We start from the raw sequence: 19,399 nt of genomic DNA on the forward strand, positions 1-19,399 counted from the left end.
GCCTGTCATTCCGTTCCAAAACCTGTTAAAATGTGAGCATGCATGTGAATGCGCAAAAACAAGAATGAGAAAAATAGCAAACGCTGCTAAACCAACCATGCGCATGACTACCAAAATCAGTTAAACACAATATTTTTTGGGTGATCAACATATACAAAAGTACCAAGCACAAAGTGAACCGATATATATTCCTTTGTTAACACTTGCTTTCCCGTTGATGTCTATGTACCAGTGATTTTTCATTTCTTATGTATTTTTTCAGTGTTAGAGTCTTGAATGAATAGGGAGCAGGAAATGCAGCAGTTGCAAAATTTTAGGTTTTGGTTACGGTCTCAGTCGCTTTAGTCACACAGACCGCTTCTGTTATCCTAAATTAGGAATCAACTAGTCACTTGTAGGTTGTAATCTTCATTAAAGAATTTCCAAATGCCAACTAATAGCACGTTGGTAATTTTCTATGGCTTGGTCAAACTAATAATTTTTGATCAGAACTCTCTCCATAGCCTATTTCGTCAACGAGGTGGGTTGTCAGATGAATACAAAACCTGGGGAAACTTTAAGGAGAGATAGAGATTTCTTTCAGCCATGGATGATTCAGCTTCAAACTACTCAGTTCCTTTGTTAACAAACAGAAATGAAAATTCTGATCCAGTATCCTTCGGTCGAAAAGTTTGGGAAGAATCTAAGATGGTGTGGTACATAGCAGGACCGTGCATATTAAGTGCAATATTTCAATTCTCTCTTGCTTTCACCACTCAAACATGGGTTGGTCATGTTGGTACACTTGAACTTGCTGCTTTTGGTCTTCAAAACTTGGTCATTTCTGGGCTCACCTATGGGATCATGGTACTCCCTCTCTATCTCTATCTCACCATCTCTCTATATCTATCTATCGCACTCGGTTGACTCTTGCTTGATTTTCTTTTTTGCAGTTGGGTATGGGAAGTGCATTAGAAATATTATGTGGACAAGCCTATGGAGCAGGAAAACTAACAATTCTAGGGATATACTTACAGAGATCATGGGTCATTCTGCTCGGAACAGCATTACCATTAACACTAATCTCAGTATTTGCAACACCAATTCTACTGGTTTTAGGCCAAAAACAGGAGATTGCAGAATTAGCCGGTACATATTCTATATGGATGATACCACAATTATACATGTATGCATTGAATTTTCCTATGCAGAGATTTTTACAAGCCCAGAGTAAAGTAATGCCATTAGCTTGGATATCATTTGGAGTTTTCGTAATTCATGTTCCATTAAGTTGGTTTTGTGTTATGAAATGGGGTTTGGTTGGAGCAGCAGCTTCTTTGAATTTTTCATGGGTCTTGGTTGTCATTCTTCAATTTGTTTATATTGTCTCCGGAAGTTGTAAGGACTCTTGGACTGGTTTTTCATGGTGGCTTTTACTGAGTTACTTGATTTTCTCTGGTTATCTCTGGCCTCAGCTGTCATGCTCTGGTTAGTATTCTCTCCCTCGTTTTGCTTTGTTTTTGTTAGAAAAGAAAACAAAGAAATTATGAGAAGTCAATGGTGGTATAAGGTAGAAATAAACGTGATGACATTGTTTAGTCTAATCGTCTCCCCACAAGTAACACGCCAGCGCGTATTGTAGTTGATTTGCTAATAATTTGGCAGGCAGTCATGTAAAGTGGCTGCTACTTAACCCAAATTTTTTAATATTGGATGTGTCAAATCTTTGGCCGTGAATTGGGCTTGGGAGTCAGTTTGGCAGGGTGTGCAGTTGGACACCCTTGCTTTAAACTGCCTCCGCCCCTGGTTCGTATCCATTCTGATATAATTGGGCTACTTTACAGCTTGGAGTATTGGGCATATATGCTTTTGATCGTATTTGCCGGAGTACTTAAAAATGCTGAAGTTAAAGTTGATGTTGCTGCTATCTGGTATGTACTCTAATGGTTGATACAAATAACAATTCTCATTTTTCAGAATTCTCTAATGGTTGATACAAATAACAATTCTCATTTATCTGCTATCTGGTATGTACTCTTTGCACAAAAGCAATTCTCATTTTTCAGAACTTTATTATTTTATTTTATTAAGGATATCAATGTATTGAATGTCTTCTTTTTTCTACTTTTGTAGTATGAATGTTGAAGGATGGATATACATGGTACCACTTGGGTACATTGCTGCTGTCAGGTATTCCGTTGAACTTAATGGAATAAGGTTTCACAATTTCAGTTGATATTTATGTGTCTGCAGTTTACTCGTATCTTTTGTATCTTTTTCAGTGTAAGGGTCTCTAATGAATTGGGAGACGGAAATGCAGCTGCTGCAAAATTTTCTGTTTGGGTTACAGTCTCAATTGCTCTAGTCACACAGACTGCTTTTGCTATCCTAATCTTGATAACAAGAAAAGATTTCCCAAAACTCTTTACAGATGACATGATTGTTATGAAAGAAGTTAGTAATGTAGCGGTGTATTTATGTATATCAATCATCCTCTGTGCCGTTCAAACCGTTTTAACAGGTTCGTATGCCAAACTCAAAAGCAATTGGTGAGAACTCAAATGATGAATGTGCAAAATCCAAAGAGGAGATTTTTATAACACTCGTATGCACATTTAAATTAACAGGTATGGCTATTGGAGTTGGTTGGCAGGCTAGTATAGCCTATGTTAATATCACAACCTACTATCTCATTGCGCTGCCCATAGCTATTTTTATGGGATTCAAATTAGATTGGGGTCTAGAGGTATGCTCATCCTTAAGCTGTCTTTTAATTTATCTTTAAGTTCGGATGTTTCCATTCTAAGATACTAGCATTGTTTTAAGTTGATTCTATATTGGATGTCATTTATACCGAATGCAGGGACTTTGGATTGGAACACAAATTGGGATAGGTCTTCAGACAATCGTTATCATAGTTATGTGTTGTCGTGCGGACCGGGACAAAGAGGTGAGTTTCTCCCATGGTGCATGGTTCCATTTTCCTTTCATTTGGTTATATCATTCTGTATTTACGGTTGTTGAATTGTTTTTTCAGGTGCAATTATCCAAAGATAGAGTTTCAGAGGATGTTGGTTCACGGGAGGAACAAAAGTTGATTCACTAAATCAACTATAAGTTTTTTTTTTAAATATTTGTTCTTAACTTTTCATTCTCAGATCATGTTGTAGAGCAAAAGAGGTAAGTTTTACGGGATGAGAAAATGAAAAACAAAGACATTGTTTGAAAAATCGATACGGTTAATAATGATTTCTAGCAGGACTTATAAATTAAATTATAAATCTAAAATTCAAGCAGAGCCAAATGTTTTATAAGAAACACCCTAACTGATTTACAAGTGCGAAAAGAGTGCAATACATACGCCGTCCTTTGTAAAAGATGTATATAGACATTTGTAAGCAATTTTTGGTTGCTGGCTCGCCCTGTTTTCTTCTTGTTATTTCCTTATTCATTTTTTTGACCCATACAAGGGGTATTCAAAAGAGCCTTGTTATTGGGGTGGCAGTTGAGAGCTGATAAAATGATAAAATGATAAAATAAGGACGCGCAGTAGTATTCTTAATAACCCTTTAGGTGGCACTTAATGGGCGAAAATTTTGGGAGAAAAATGAGGGATCAAGTAAAGTCGCCATAGAGCCTATTAAGCATAGGACATGGGTTGGGACGCAGCAACATGCAGCTTGAAAAGGCGAGGATACCCAAATATACTTCAAGCTAAAACTTTTCCTACCTACAAGTCCTTTCTCCGAAAGTGATTGTCTATGGACTGAGTCGAGACAATACAACTAATCGGTTCACACGTCGTGTGATCGTTTATGGATACGAGATCGACACAATACAACAACGAAGTATGTTACTTGATAAAAAGGTTCGGACTTAACCAAACACAATAGGATTAACTTATCAAGTAAATAGGAATTAACGTTTGTGTAATTTACTTTAATTATAATAAAACAATTATAATGCAGAAATGTAAAGTAAATGACACATCAAGATTTTGTTATCGAGGAAATCGCAAATGCAGAAAAATCCTGGGACCTTGTCCAGAATTGAGTACTCTCAGGATTAAGCCGCTACACAAAATTACACCTAACTTCGTATAGTTGAGACCAAGCAACTAAACCTATGGTTCACCTAGTTCCGTCTGTATTCCCACGCCTCCAACTTATAAATAAGTCACGTACTTGGAACAATTCCTTTGGTTCGTATTCCAAACAGTAAAGGAACAAAAAATCTGTTTGGTATCAACTCTCTTCAACCAAGTGATATGAGTCGGACAAAGGCTCTTCCGCTTATCTTAACATAAACTCCTTTGTCAGGTCCTTAGATCTATCTTATGTTCAATTACCGAAGTAATCGTTTAAGATTAAGCCAACAACACTCTTAATCCAAAGAATTGTGTTGATGTCGATCTACTCAATTAATCAATCCATTCTATCACAAGGATAAATTGATTGTTAATTGGATCCTCTTTTACCGAAACAAGTATTGTGCACACCAAAGATTATAAACCCAAGTCAGATTTCAATGTCTTCTTTGTCTTCAAATCTTCTTAAATCTTCAATAAAAACCTGCACACAATCACTTGAATCTCTTGTGATCAATCACGCACAGAACGGAGTCTGTTAACAATGGATTATCACAAGATCGTCTTTAGAACTAACAACAGTCTAAAGATCCATGTCGAAACTCTGAACTAGTTTGAGTGAATCTTATATCAGAAGAGAAGATTCTCAAGCATAAACAAACTAGCTGCAATCATATTTCAACCACCGTTAGTCAATCAAATCAATCGAAAACAAAATATAAACCGCAATTATCTAGTTTCCCACCAACGATTCCCAAAGAAGACTTTAAACTGAGCGGCCGTAAGAGATTTCGCCTATTTAGGTTACTCTCCTCTCCGAATAGGCGGCTACACCAGTAACAACAACAAAAGAGGAAGTCTGTTGTTACGAAGGATTAGTTTGCTAGAAAGGCAAAATCAAGTATTTATAGACAAGGAAGTTTGGACACAAGGAATTTCCAAAACCGAAAATATTCTCAAGATATTCATTAAAGCACAAATTCCGTTTCCATAATTCCTGAAAATGCTCTGTCCAAAAATAATGATTGAAATCTCTCGGAAAATCTAATTAGTAAATGCACATTACTAATTCTTATATTTTCCTACAAAATGAAATTAATAACCTTAATTAAAAGATTCTTAACTTACTTATGTTTCGATTCTGGGATTCTCTTCCCTTAGATATTAAGGAATAACTTTGAACAATTAAAGAAATAAACATTCATAGTACGTGTTCAAAGTATGTCGACATCCTTAGTTTGTAAGTTCTCTTTCACACTTACAACCTTGAAACCGATTTTCCACACTTCCAAACAAGTTTAGAATTGGTTCATCTGACTTTCAAGAACTAGGTGATTGATCAAACAAACATTCAATCACAATCATGGGTTTAACGGTTCTACCAAAACAAGTTTCGGTTCTACCTTCCATGTAAGTATTGTGCATAGTCACACTAGCTTTCCAAAATTCGGTTGAATAGGTACTAGGATCGGTTCCCCACATATATATGGTACCTAACTTATATGTGTTACACATGTCCATAGGATCGGTTCCCCTTTGCCTAAAAACGTGTTGCACATGTCCATAGGATCGGTTCTCCTTTCTGCTATAAACCTTGCTGCACCCGATACAAGGATCGGTTCCCCTTTGTGATGTACTGCACCTCTTACTAGGATCGGTTCCCCTTTCCCATATTTGGTCAGACATAAAATCCCAAAACCGATCATACCATCTCAGGTGATTACTTAAGATCGGTTTCACTAATAAAAGTCATACCAATACATAAGTCAGACCTTTGTGAATAGTTCTACCAAGAACACAAACAAGTTGTGAGCGGTTATGCTCAATCACACATATTGGTTTTTCATAAGAGAGTTTCAGAGGATGTGAGTACAGGCGAGGAACAAAAGATGATTCACTGAACTGAACCAACTTTGAGCTTTTTGTGCGTCTCTTCCAAAGTAAATGGTTACCCATATTACAAATTTCTGATCTGCCTGTACTCATAAATCTTTTTGAACAAATGTGATTTAAAATAGCTCCAAGGAATTTTGGAGTGGAATTTTGTAACCCCTCCAGCAACCTTGTACATCTAGTTCCATTACTGTTAGTATAAGTTGGATATGGAAACATTATTATCCGGTTTTGTTCTACAAATCAGCTAATCAAATTTCATCTCTTGGGTGTATGAAAACCAGACTGCATTTCATTTCTTTTGCCAAATCATGTGATCTGATGGTTTAGAGTTCATCATCAATGGATGACAGACAGCAACATGCGGCACTCAGTATATTCAGCAGCAACTGAAGCTAATAATAAAGAAGAGGAATAGTAGTAGTAGTAGTACACACTACATAAGTGACACTCTTGAGTCTCAAATGTTGTCATGTGTGCACATTTTAATCTGTTTCTAAGTTCTTCAACTTTAAAATAAACATTTTCCCACAAACAATAACTTTCATATCTTTTAGTTTAACAAAAGTAAAGTGGGTATAACATACCAATGGGACGACCGCTGATAGATTGCATCCTGATTTTAATAAAACTTTTCTTTTTCTTATACCTAAGAGTAGGCACCCCACTAATCCTAGTGGTTTTAGGCCAATTGGTCTATGTAACATCACTTACAAAATCACTGCTAAAATCTTATCAAATAGAATAAAGCCTCTTCTGAACAGTATCATCTCCCCATTCCAGGCAGCCTTTCTTTCTAAAACACAAATCTCTGACAATATCATCATTGCGCAAGAGATAATTCACTCTTTTAAGAAAAATAAAGTAAAACATGATGGGATGGGCATTAAGATTGATATGTCAAAGGCTTTTGATAGAATAGACTGGGACTTTTTAATTTCAGCCATGAAGGCTTTTGGTTTTGATAATTTTTTTTGTAACCTCATCTACCAATGCATCTCAACCTCCTTTATTGTTGTCTTACTTAATGGTAGCCCTGGAAATTACTTTAAACCCACTAGAGGTCTTAGGCAAGGAAAACCTCTTACTCCTTACTTGTTCATAATTTGCATGGAAATCTTCTCTAGACTTCTTCTTTCTAGTGAAGAAGAAAAACTCATTAATGGAATCAAAATTACACCTAAGAATAGTCTTATTTCACACCTAATTTTTGTTGATGATTGCCTTCTTTTTATTAGAGCTGATTTTAGGGAATGCTATAATATCCTTGCTCTTATTGACTCTTTTGGAAGAGCCTCAGGACAGGTCATTAACTTTGAGAAATCAGGAATCTTTTCAGTAAGAAGGTTCAACCAAAACATCAGAGAATGATCAGTAAAATTTTAAAAATTAAGAAAATCAATCCTCAGGATACCTACTTAGGAACCCCTATCTTCTTTAGTAAGGCCAAAATTAAGCTCTTTGAAGGATTAGTGGCAAAAATGGAACAAAAAATTTAAGAATGGATGGGAAAAATCTTAGCCCAAACCAGTAAACTGATTCTCAATAAGTCTATTTTGGCTAGTATGGCCAGCTTTCAAATGAGTTGTTTCATTCTACCAAAGAAAATCACAGAAAAAATTGACTCCTTACAAAGAGATTTTTTGTGGGGGAAGGAAACAAACTATAAGGTTTATTACCCTATAGCTTATTCCTGTCTTTGCAAGCCAAAAAGTAAGGAAGGACTAGGGTTCAGAAATGCTCATCTTTTTAACTTAGCTATGATAACCAAGTTGGCTTGGAGACTTCTGATTGAGCCTAATGCTCTATGGGCTACTCAACTAAAGCCTAGATATTTCAGAAATAGCTCTGCCTTCAAAGCCAAAACTACTACTACAAGTTCTTAGATTTGGAAATGTATAAGCAAGGGTATACATTTGGTGGAACAAAACAGCATTTGGGAAATAGGAGATGGGCTTAGTACCAATATTTGGAATGACAGATGGGTTGCTTCATTGGAAAACAACCTTCGTAGCCTTAGAAACACTACTAACACACATTTAACACTTGTGAAAGATCTGATTGATCCTATCACAAAGAAGTGGAACTCTACTTTAATTTTTGAGTTATTCCCTGAGCCAATAGCTAAGAAGATTATTAACACTAGAATAGCTAAAGATAAGCCTGGCACCCTTAGATGGCTTCTTACTAAATCTGGCATTTACTCAGTGAAATCTATGTACACCAAGTTAACTGAAAAAACTGTAAACCACTACAATTTAGGGCAACCAGACTCTTTGTGTCACAAAGAATTAAAATCTTTGCTTGGAAGTGTTTACAAGGATCTCTTTCAAATAATTTGAAACTGTCTAAGTTTATGGAAGATATCCAACCAAACTGCTCTTTTGGATGTAATGAGGCTGAGTCTGTAGAACACTTGTTTATTTCTTGTCCTTATGCTAAGACAGTATGGGCTCAAGAGCCATCTCCTGTTACTTTGAACTTTCCTAGCACATCATCGTTTCTAGACATTGTGAGGGAAGGGATGAAGAAAAAAAAAACCTAATCTTCCTATAGAATCATGCTGACAACGGCTTGGTTTATTTGGAAAGAAATATGCAATAGAACTTTTGAACAGAAACAACAATCTAGTACACAGACAAGTTTAGAAATACAAAGATTCCTTGAATTTTGGTATAAGGACAATATCCCTTCTAGAAAATCTCCTTTAGATGGAAACAACTTACAAAAATGACAGCCACCTAGGAAGTCTCAGTCTAAACTCAATATAGATGCAGCTTGGGTTTCTTTGAACTTGACTGCAGGTTTTTCTTTAATTCTTAGGAATGATGCAGGAGACTTTACACTCGGCAAGGCAGAATCAATCTCAGCAACTACCCCTGAAGAAGCGGAAGCCTTAGGTCTTCTTCAAGGAGCGCAATGGGCAGTGGAAGAAGGTCTGAGAGATTTCATAGTGGAGGGCAACTGCAAGAACCTTTTTGACTACTTGAAGGGGAAAGCTTCTCAACTGGAATGGCAGGATCAATCTATTTTGGATGAAGTCGGAAGAACCTTTAATTTATGTCAGAATTTTTTGGGTTTTCAATTTGTTCCTAGAATTGCAAACAATGTGCCAGATATTTTGGCAAAGGAAGCCAAGTCTTTTAGGGATATCCTCATTTGGAGGAAGAATCCACCTTCTTGTATTATGAATGCAATAGAAGTAGATAAATCAAATGTTAGGGTGGTAGATAATTTCCTGACATTGGATGGCTCTACTCTAACTGATGTAAGGGTTACTAACTCCCAAAATTAGTTGGTCTGAAATGCAAGTAACTTTCAAAAAAAAAAAACATGCTACGGATGCCTCCAGATTAGGAAACCTCTCAACAATAATATGGCAGTAAAAGAGTCACCGTATAAGAAATGATAACCATTTCTCGTGGTAGTTGAAAGTACTATATGTTCCTTACAATGTACAAACATGGTTCGGATATAAGCAAAATCTTAACAGAGAAAAAAGAACTTGGGAGAATTTTTTTATTGTTTTAGTCTCAAAAAATTACAGGTGGCACTACATTTTAGATACTCAAAACACCATCATTGGATATATCATATATGCTTTGAAGAGGAAAAAGAGAGAGAACCAGAGGGGAGAAGGGTTCACAGTTGACATAATATGATAATATTTGGGTGAATAGACAGCTTATCTGATGGTAGTACAAGTGCAAGCAGGTAATTAGTACTACTACTGCCTCTCAGTTAATAGTACAAGACTAAGCAAGTCCACCATAAGTGTTTTGGCTATAAATAGGACTGATTATGGATTGAACTGAATATACACACACTTGAAACTCTCTGAATTCTATAAACTCTCATTTCATTCAAAGTTTCCTAAACAAACTCATATAATCAAAAATGGCTTGTGGTTGTACTTCTTGTGCCACTAACTGCAGCTGTGGGTAAGATTCTTTTTTTCTTCTTCTTCTAGCTAGTTTTACTAATAGCTCCAAAAAAATTTACTCTACTTGTTTTGGTTGAAACTTAAAATGGTTCTTTATGTTTCCTTTATTGTTGCAGATGCAAGTCCGCTGCAAAGGAGTATGAGCTCAAACACTTTGGATGATATTTTTTTTGACTATTCATTTTAGCTATAGTATTCTTTGATGACATGTATATATTCTGCTGGGAAATCGATTGACGTGATAATTTTCTTGCATGGATGCAGAAACCTCGAGGGAGGATGCAAGTGTGGAGACAACAACTGCACTTGTACCGACTGCAAGTGTTAATGAAGGAAATGATGAAGATGAGGGATTATTTACATGTCGAAAATCCCTGAAATGATCTTGTTATGGTAGCTTTTGTACTTGTCTTTGGTGTTAAAATAAAGTAGTTGTGATTAGCAATACTTGAGCTTCAAGTGTTGTTACATGTTATTCATGGCTGCATAGTGTTTGTGTGCGTCCGGTTGGTTATTTCAGTTGTGTAATAGTAGTGGTTGTTTCACTTTCAGTCTTGTGGATTTCATAATAATATTATGGGTCGGGATCCCTTAACAAACGGCTTTGACAAAAGCTTTTAACAAAACTTAGGAACCGTGGGATCTGATATATCTAACGCCCGACCTTTAAGATGACATGGCAACTAATTTGTTTCTAGTATCTGTTTGGCTCGTTCAAATTCAAAAAGCAAACATCGATCTAAACCTAAATATAGGAATTATATAATGGAAAAATAAAAATGGAGAAAGATTCTGAAAAATATTTAACCATGTTTCAGTTAATGTGCATGCATACACCTTCTTCCCATACTACCGATCTCCTTGATTTACCATTTTTCAAGTATGAAAGCTTGGAATTATTCCTTTGTCATGAATCTTTTAATTCAATCGTCTGAATTCTTTGACCAAATAAGATAGTATATGTTGGATCGTCCAAATTTCCAAAACTTGAACATAGGAGGAAGGAGTAGGACTTTCATTAGTTATTCATAACACTGGATTAATTACTCAATCCCTTATTACCGATCGAAATTTCCTTTCAAGTTCGCAACAAAGGATTACTGTTACAAAATGGTTCTAGATTTATCACTCTTTAGAAATCCTAAGAAAGAGAAAAAGTAATCATCAGAGGTTGTTGATTGTTTGCAAAAGGAAAAGAAAATCGTTGATTTTTTACCTTGATTACTTTCAGAAGTGAAAATGAAAAGTCATTGATCTGTTTCCTGAAACTTCCCACTGCATATTCTTTCCTATATTCACTCACGCAATAAAACTTTGCTTGTTTTCTAAATAACCCAAACACGTAATTAAGTGACACATCGTTCACATAATTGGACGTTAGATACACTGAATCCCATGGTTACTAAACTTTGTCAAAAGGTTTTGTCAAAACCTTTTGTCAAGGGATCCTGTTCCTAATATTATTACTTGCTACCTCTTTGTTTAGAGGATAAGAAATTTGTATGTTCATTTGGATCACTCTTTTCATTTTTCTGCTTAACAAAAGGGCAAGTCCGATTGGCTAAATTTAAACATGGGAAAATGCCCAACAAGTCTAACTATTTGCTTATTTCCATTGGACTTGCCCTAAAACTTACTCTTAGTATCAGTTGGACGAAGCATTCTCATCTGGTTTTGTTCTGCAAATCAGCTACTCAAAATTTCATTTCTTGGAGAATAAAAACTCGACCGCGTTTCGTTTCTTGTCAGATCTTGTAATCCGACGGTTCAGATGCATCATCCATAGATGACGAAGACACGTGGCACTCAGTAAATGGCTCGATTACGGACAAAGCATTTTCCATCCACTAGAATTTTGATTTTTTAACTGAAACCTTAACTGCCAGACTCCAGACTCCTCCTAGGATACTGGTACTAAAATATGAAAAAACGTTTTACATTCAACCGACCAAATCTAGGTATGTGTGAGGGTGAGCTCTTTAGTTTGGACGTAGTGGCCATCTTCCAAATGTCATCATTCAAATGGTCTGGATAGACATATTTTTTTCCCTGAAATACGTGTATACAGAGCAGAGTTTCTTACTCAAAATTTAAACATCTGTCTCCTCAAAACTTTACCCTTTATAAACGTCCCTCCTCCCTCTCCTACCATTTTCACATTGTAGGGGTTAAAAAGGAAAAAGACCTAAAGAGAGAAAAGGAGAAAGCAATGGAGGATAGCATAACAGAGACTGAACTCAAAACAGGAACTGAAGATTTTAACCAAATGGATGATGGTGAAGTCATGAAACCATCCACTGAACAAAGTAAACAAGAAGAAGAGGAAGAAGGGAGTAAGAGAAGTGGGGGTATTGTAAACCATCTTATTTCTAACTTGGTTACTCCTTCTAGTCCAAGATTACCAAGAGGATTGAGTAACGGTTTTTCAGCAACAACTGAAGCTGATTATAAAGAAGATGAAGAGAATAATAGTAGTGTAGATGTTGAGATGGGTGGTGGAATTATCAATAATTTCATCTCAAATATCTTTCAGTCTAGTACTGCTGAGGGAGATCAAGGAGAAATGAAGGAGAATCATAACAATATTGAAGGAGTTACTGATGTTGAAGAAAGAAAAGATCAAGAGCATATGGAAGTCGAGGTGAGTGCTGGTAGTGGTGGTGGGATCATTAACAATCTCATAACCAATTTGTTCCATCAGAATGAAAGTAATGGCAGTCAGGAAGCTGGAGTAGGGAAGGAGAAAACGAGTGAAGCAGAAGGAGTGCATGATAAAGCTCTTAGCAGTGAAGGAAATGGGGAACATGTCAAGATGGAAGAGGAAAAGAGTAATGGTGGGATCATTAGCAATCTTGTTTCCAACCTTGAAGGTACTTTTTTTCTCTACAGCTTTATGGTTTTCTGAAATTCTCATCTAGGCATTGTCTATTGTTGCTTCCCTTGCTGTTAGAAATAAATTGTGTTTTCTTCCTATTAACTTAAGTAGGTTCTGTTGCTTGTTTCAGAAAACTATGACCCGGGAAATGATGAAGCCTCCATTATGATTCACTCAATCATCCATGACTAGAGATGGAAAGAGTGACCGTAACTAGCCAATCCACTGACATGTCAAAATACAACTCAAGAGAGACTGGGGATTTGTTGTGTTACTCATATTTTTGGATCAATTTTTTGTGTAACGATATTTTTACAATTTCTTGTTTTCTGTAAGTTTATGGAGCTCAAGTTTGAATGACATTTTAAGCTGTTTTTTGATGCTTAGTACTACGGCCTAAAGTGGAAAACCAAAAGATTTCAGACTTGCTTAGAAGCTCTATACTATTTTGATACAACTGAAAACTTCATTTCTAATACTCCACTATTACATTGTTGCTATCCTCCAGAATTGCACTTGCACCAAAATTTGGATATAAGAAAACCAGTTTTTTGAAATCATCTAGAAGCTCTATACTTTGTTTCAGTAAACAGGTCACCTACAAAAGTTGCATTGCTATACAAACAGTATGCTTCTACAGTTCTACTACATCTAGACCAAGTAACAAACAAGACTCGACGAGCATTAGAATTACACAAAATTCTTAATGACATTTCAGAAAACGTTTTGTATAACTCGTCGTCGAACTTTTAAAACATAAACTAGAGCATTAGAATGATTAAAAGCCCCTACCTTACAAAATTTTGTTTCAATTAGACTTCTCAGAAGTTAAGATTGAGCCAGCTCTCAGTTGACAAGTCTATCAATAAGCCTGTCTGTGCACCCCCAAGGACTTCCCTAGATAGCAGAATTGGCTGTAAGTATTGGACATGTTCCGAACATGAGAATTCAAAAATAGCAAAAAGAAAAGTAAAAGAGGAAGAAGTTTGATATTCATAAATTATAACTCCAGCTTAGTTTTGTGGAGAACTGCTTCGTATTTCTTCAGCGAAAACAGTGATGAGAACAATTTGGACAACTTACTAGAGAAGGAGAGTGTTTCTGGTTCTTCTAATTTTGCACTGCAGACTGAATTGTAGTTGTGCTGCAGATGGGGATTGACGATCTTTTCCTGTGAAAAAGTTGAGCAGATTTCTCAGGATTAAGAATTAAATGGTGAATTCAAGAAAGACACTTCAGGGAGTTCAATAGCATAAGAAGTAATACCTTAAAAACTTCAAATGAGCAAAAATCAGAACCATCACAACCCTGCACAATACAATATATCAATTTAGAAACAATCAAAAGTGCAAAACATAGAGAACTAGCAATGATATCAAAGTCTAGCTGAAAAGAGGAAAAATTCAGCACAAAGTCACAGATACAGCTTACTGGCAAGGGAACTGGAACTTCGTTATGCATCACTTGCACATAATACTTGGATGTCTGTTTGGTCGGACAATTATACAAAACCAGCATATTGTTCCCAGCAAAAGGTGCCACCACACTACCTCTCCAGTTCCTTTTCTGAGGAGGCTTTGGAGGTAGTTCCAAGGCTTGCTCGTGTTTTAATCTTGCCAACTCTGAACATCCAAAGTATGTCTACTCATTAGTCTAGCGCAAAAGCCAAAAAGGATGTTATGCACCAGAAGGTCAGGCGACATTAATTGGTTCATGGAAGAAGTAGAAAAGATGTAAACTTTACCAGCTCCTTCAAGAAAGATTCCAAGCAGACACGAAAATGGTACAACAGTTTCGGCATGAGCAAATCGTAGTCTTGCTTTCTCGAAAGTGCCAGCAACATGGTGCTCTGTGAAACCGAGAAAGGAAAATTATGAGCCATATACTTTAACATGGTGCACCTTACATCTGATCTGACTGGAGGGTGTAAGAAAATTGGGGTTGTGAGGCAAAAAAGGAAATGCAAGTTATATTTCATAAATAGTTAGATCATACTAGTATTAAAATGACATGTGGTGCCATACTTCCAGAAATAAACAAGCTGCCCTCTAATCGAAATTGAAACTTCAATTTCAAGCTATAAGGAGGAATTGCATAGAAAGTAACTCAAAGTCTGCCAGAGCAGAATTGTGCTGCTTTTTAAGAAATTAGTAACTAGAGGATCGTATACTATTACCTTCTTTAGCCTTTATAGCTTGTTCCATGGAGTCAACAACATCTCGAAGCAGTGGTAATCCCATTCGATAATTCACTGATTTACCATAACCCTTCAACATGAATACCTCCAAATCATCAGTCCATTCCAGCAAAGAAACCTAAAAGTAGAAAGACGTTCCCGTTTAAAATGTACAGTGTTGGAAAGCATATGTTAAATCTGCACAGTGTACTGTATGCAAGAGTCAAGATAACCAACACAGTTCAAAATTAAAAAATTTAAGTACTTAGGCAAGCAAGATAATTGAAGAGATCAGTGGAAAATGAAAATACAAGGACATCGGAATACCAAAAGTAACAGAGGTTTAAGTACTTAGGCAAGCAAGATAATTGAAGAGATCAGTGGAAAATGAAAATATAAGGACATTGGAATACCAAAAGTAACAGAAAATGAAAATTGCCCGCTAGGTAATGCCTTTTTTGTACGGACAGAAAACCAATCACCCCTGGTGAATTTGCAACATCCAGCAAGCAAGCTTTTCTAACCCGATTTATTTTGGTTTTTATCCCTTTGAGCTCTTGGCTCGAATTAAACTATAACCAGCAAGCTAGCTTTTCTAACCCGATTTATTTTGGGTATGGGATTGAAAGATAAACAGCATGATTTATATGCAGCTTTGTTATAGAGAAAACCACAAAGTGGCTTAGTTCTTGAACAGAAAGCATGTATATTATGCATTTTCAATCACTTCTATACATCACAATAATAATAATTAAAGAATAATAAGTAAGGATCGACAATTCACTTGTTTTAGTCATGAGATGTTACTTAAATCAACAGGAACACCCTCGGTATCATACCTCAGAAGGGGTAAAGAGGCCACAAGCTTGATCAGTTACCTCCAGCAAGGATGCTTCCTAACAGCAGAAAACCAACCAACATAATTGAGAAAATATACCGTCTTTGAAACAATTAACATTCTTTTTAACAATTTTGTCGTTTTTTATGTGGTCATGTTTTAAATTTATAAACATGAAAATATATGCTACAAAATAAGAGAGGAGTTACCTGCTTACACAGAAACCAGAGGGAAGCAGCATCCTGTGTTGTAAAGTTCAGCTGGTACCGACTCACTAAGGCAGAGGAAATTTGATCCAAGATGGGTTGCTTTAGTTTTAGGACAGTAGGTTCCTGATTTTTCCTGTATTGCTATCATTGAAATCCAGGTTAGTAAAGAAACTGCTTTGAAAATTATTGTACCAACCAAGAACAAGATCTATAAACTTAAAAACTTCCAAGATTTGTGGGTACTGAATTGACCATTCTTCAAACTCTGCTTATTTTTACTACACATAGAAGTATCTAACTTGGGAATCAGATGTCTCATAGAGCTAGAAAATAGAACATCTGCACACATGCATACCTTGTAAGTTTCACAAGTATCAAAAAACCTCAGTAATAAATCACTTGCATGGCTCTCACTGGTTACAGAAAATGCTCGATGCTTCCCTGGTCCCAGATTACCTCTCTCCGCAAATAGACCCATGCCAAATGCCACTGCACTAGCTGATGCCCGAGGAACCTGACTCAACAAAGGGGATGTAAATTTATTATGGGTTCCTACAACGAACAGAAAATGAAAAAAGGTGAACGAAAAGGACAAAAACAAGAGAGTCTAACTTGAGTTGCTTTTATAGTGAACACGTCTGGGTGATACTCCTCACTGAATAAATCTCCAAATCTTTCTCTGATTCTAATCCCAAGATTATATAGTTCATCCTCCCCTTTAGAAATCAACTCTCCGCCTTTTTTCCTTCCTTTCCAAGGAGACTGCCATCCCTGTATCCAGGCAGGGACTCTTTCAAGAGCTAACTTGCCTTTTTCTGCCGCATCTTTTGCATCATTCACTAAATCTTCCAAGTGACTCGCCAATCTATCTAACTCTCTAATCCTTTTCTTGGTAGGAGAACGAGTTCCATGTCTTGCCTACACAACCAAAAAGACATTGATGTTAAAAATTATTATAATTCCTTAAATCTACAAATTACATATACCATAGCTAGACCATCACTAGAGATCTCATAGTGTAAATAGTTGAATTGTGATTACCACAAGATTTAAGTGAATAGGAGTGCATCCATTTGGGATACTAGATGACACAAATCCATCATTAGCAAGTTCTTTCCCAACAGCATAGCTGCAGATTATAATTCACCCAGATGAGAATAATTAAATTCAAACTGGAATAGAACACAAATAATTCAACTTCGTTTTTCTGCTAACTAGGTTCACATACAAACATTGGCCTATCTACACCATTTTTGTCAATAAATCCACTTCAATTGACACAATCAGCTTTTGTATCAGTAAAGAGAACAAACAAACAGGTTAAAAAAAAACTCTTATTGGAAAAAATAAGGTGATATCACATGGGGTCTAAATGCATTGCGCAAGGTCGTAAGCTCACCATATGAACCAAGTCAATACCTCAAGGAAAATACAAAAGATAAAGATTGCCAAGGCCAACCTCGCTTGCCATTTCATATTGATAGAGAAGGTGGCAACAAAAACAATATTCTCTAACTAGCCTGATTTCTTAATTTATTTCACATGACGGAGAGCAACATTCCTGACTTGATAGACGAGTATGTACAGGCCCAGTATAAAGATACTTGTTTAGTTCTTTAGGAACATGCTATATAAATATATGGAAATGTGTGTCTTCAATCAAACCAGACAAAGTGCCTAAAGAGTGTCAAGCCAAAAGACATTAAAGCTTGATTGTCCTAACCCTAATATTTCCTCCTCTCAGTGTTCATTAAGCTACTTCCAGTTCAATCTTATAAATCCATACATTTCACAAAGACAGACAAATCTTGAATTTTATTGAAAAGTTTAATCAAACTTCAAAATTCAAGAAAAATTGAGAAAGTATAGTGAAACACAAAAGGGGGATTATTACCTTGTAACGGTAGAGAGATGTTTTCGAACATCAAATCCTTCCACTGTGTCTGATTTCAATAAGAACACGTAACAGAGGAACATCCAAAGAAAATTAGCCATTCCGATCAGAACCAGAAAATGAAATTTGGTCATCTCGTTTTGAATTAAAAGAACGTGAATCAGGTACTTCAGAGCGTTAATGGCCCCTTTGCTAATATCTACGATACTCTGCCGCGTGGCTATTTTGAATTTCTTTTCTTTTTTACCAAATTTAGAGTACAAAAATTCCTTTCAAAAAAATTGAAATATATAAGGAAGGCTATTATTAGGGCGTCACCTTATAGGACAAAAACGGGTCATCCATAAGTAATATCAAAAACCCCTTATCTCAAATAATTTTGTAATGACTAACTCTTATTTAGTTAATTTTAGTTTAATTTAATTAGATAAAAATTAAATTAACGAATTTTGTTGTATACTTGATGAATTCTAGGACAAAATTTTTGTGTGAAGAAAAACTAATCGTAAAATAAATTTCTACGGTTGGAAATAATCCAAACCTGGACGTAAAATCACTTCTACGGTTGGAAATAATCCAAACCTAGACGTAAAATCAGATTCTACAGTTGGAATTAAAAGGAACCTGGACGTAAAATGAGCTTCTACGGTTGGAACTAATTCAAACCTGGACGTAAAACTACATGCAAATAAAATTCTACGGTTGGAATTAATCCAAACCTGGACGTAAAATCTCCAAACCTGGACGTAACATCGCTTCTACCGTTGGAACTTAAAGAAAACTGGACGTAAAATCGGATTCTACGGTTAGAATTAAAAGAAACCTGGGCGTAAAATGAGCTTCTACGGTTGGAACTAATCCAAACCTGGACGTAAAATTACATGCAAATAAAATTATACGGTTGGAATTAAAAGAAACCTGGACGTAAAATCACTTCTAATTATAGGGTAATCTAGACATTTTGTATATGTGTTAAGATATCCCATAACCAATTTTTTGCACATTAAGAATCCAAGTGAAGCCCCTCTATTGGAGTGTGACGCCCCAATAATAGCCTTCTAGATAAGGGACTCTGTCCTTATCTTTTAGGAGAGAGAAACAGCGGCGATAAAAAGAGCAGAAACTATTTTTGTTTTTCTGACTCGGACCAACTTAGATCTGGTCCTTCGGGAATGGATTTGAGTTTCTCTTGGTACTGTATATACTATTAGGAGCTTCTGTTTTTAGTTTTTTTGGTTTTGAGTGAGTGGTTTTTTCCAAATCAAATAGTTTTCAATTGAATTGAAAGTGGTGGTGCTGTGCAATTTGAGGATGGTGATTGGGTTTCTTCATCTTTGTTCATGCACTTGTTTCCTGTTGTGAATTCGATTTTCTGGTTTAATCTAGCTGATGTTGGTTCTTGCTTATTCCTCTCGTTTTTTTTCAAGTTTATCCTTCACTGTTGGGTGTTGCATCTGATATGGGATCCTTCAGTTTTGAGATGGGAGTATGTTTTGTGTGGTTGA

The 19,399-nt window shown here is 36.1% G+C and overlaps 3 protein-coding genes and 1 long non-coding RNA gene across 9 annotated transcripts; 3 read left to right on the forward strand and 1 right to left on the reverse strand.

Moving 5' to 3' along the window:
• The first annotated feature begins 577 nt into the window (after window positions 1–577).
• LOC113308666 (protein DETOXIFICATION 29-like) lies at window positions 578–3,154 on the forward strand. Of its 3 annotated transcripts, XM_026557130.1 has the most exons (7): window positions 578–846; window positions 933–1,467; window positions 1,824–2,169; window positions 2,262–2,500; window positions 2,607–2,725; window positions 2,843–2,929; window positions 3,017–3,154. In XM_026557130.1, exons 3-7 carry the CDS (start codon window positions 2,087–2,089, stop codon window positions 3,083–3,085), a joined length of 597 nt encoding a protein of 198 aa, XP_026412915.1. In that variant the 5' UTR covers window positions 578–846; window positions 933–1,467; window positions 1,824–2,086; the 3' UTR covers window positions 3,086–3,154. The 3 variants fall into 3 exon arrangements, 2 of the variants coding, with proteins under 2 accessions (XP_026412915.1, XP_026412914.1); XR_003339972.1 differs by lacking the exons at window positions 2,607–2,725; window positions 2,843–2,929; window positions 3,017–3,154 and having other exon boundaries at window positions 2,262–2,391; XM_026557129.1 differs by lacking the exons at window positions 2,607–2,725; window positions 2,843–2,929; window positions 3,017–3,154 and having other exon boundaries at window positions 1,824–2,399.
• A 6,619-nt stretch (window positions 3,155–9,773) lies between these two features.
• Window positions 9,774–10,501, forward strand: LOC113313820. The gene is made up of 3 exons (XR_003342057.1): window positions 9,774–9,900; window positions 10,019–10,039; window positions 10,167–10,501. It is a non-coding gene; the product is annotated as an uncharacterized LOC113313820 (long non-coding RNA).
• A 1,608-nt stretch (window positions 10,502–12,109) lies between these two features.
• LOC113308712 lies at window positions 12,110–13,157 on the forward strand. The gene is made up of 2 exons (XM_026557171.1): window positions 12,110–12,772; window positions 12,908–13,157. Exons 1-2 carry the CDS (start codon window positions 12,112–12,114, stop codon window positions 12,967–12,969), a joined length of 723 nt encoding a protein of 240 aa, XP_026412956.1. The 5' UTR covers window positions 12,110–12,111; the 3' UTR covers window positions 12,970–13,157.
• Window positions 13,158–13,245: 88 nt separating this feature from the next.
• Window positions 13,246–18,086, reverse strand: LOC113308609 (multiple inositol polyphosphate phosphatase 1-like). Of its 4 annotated transcripts, none has more exons than XM_026557071.1 (12): window positions 17,895–18,086; window positions 17,042–17,129; window positions 16,613–16,918; window positions 16,356–16,514; window positions 16,001–16,141; window positions 15,793–15,849; window positions 14,954–15,044; window positions 14,522–14,626; window positions 14,209–14,399; window positions 14,044–14,085; window positions 13,861–13,948; window positions 13,246–13,669 (listed from the first exon to the last, which is right to left on the reverse strand). In XM_026557071.1, the coding sequence occupies exons 1-12, from the start codon at window positions 18,026–18,028 to the stop codon at window positions 13,599–13,601; spliced, it is 1,473 nt and encodes a 490-aa protein (XP_026412856.1). In that variant the 5' UTR covers window positions 18,029–18,086; the 3' UTR covers window positions 13,246–13,598. The 4 variants fall into 4 exon arrangements, with proteins under 4 accessions (XP_026412856.1, XP_026412854.1, XP_026412855.1 ...); XM_026557069.1 differs by having other exon boundaries at window positions 13,247–13,669; window positions 14,954–15,092; window positions 17,895–18,085; XM_026557070.1 differs by having other exon boundaries at window positions 13,247–13,674; window positions 14,954–15,092; window positions 17,895–18,085.
• Between the last annotated feature and the right edge of the window lie 1,313 nt (window positions 18,087–19,399).

Source organism: Papaver somniferum, chromosome 9 (genome assembly GCF_003573695.1).
Source record: "Papaver somniferum cultivar HN1 chromosome 9, ASM357369v1, whole genome shotgun sequence".
In the NCBI taxonomy this organism is placed as follows: Eukaryota; Viridiplantae; Streptophyta; class Magnoliopsida; order Ranunculales; family Papaveraceae; genus Papaver; species Papaver somniferum.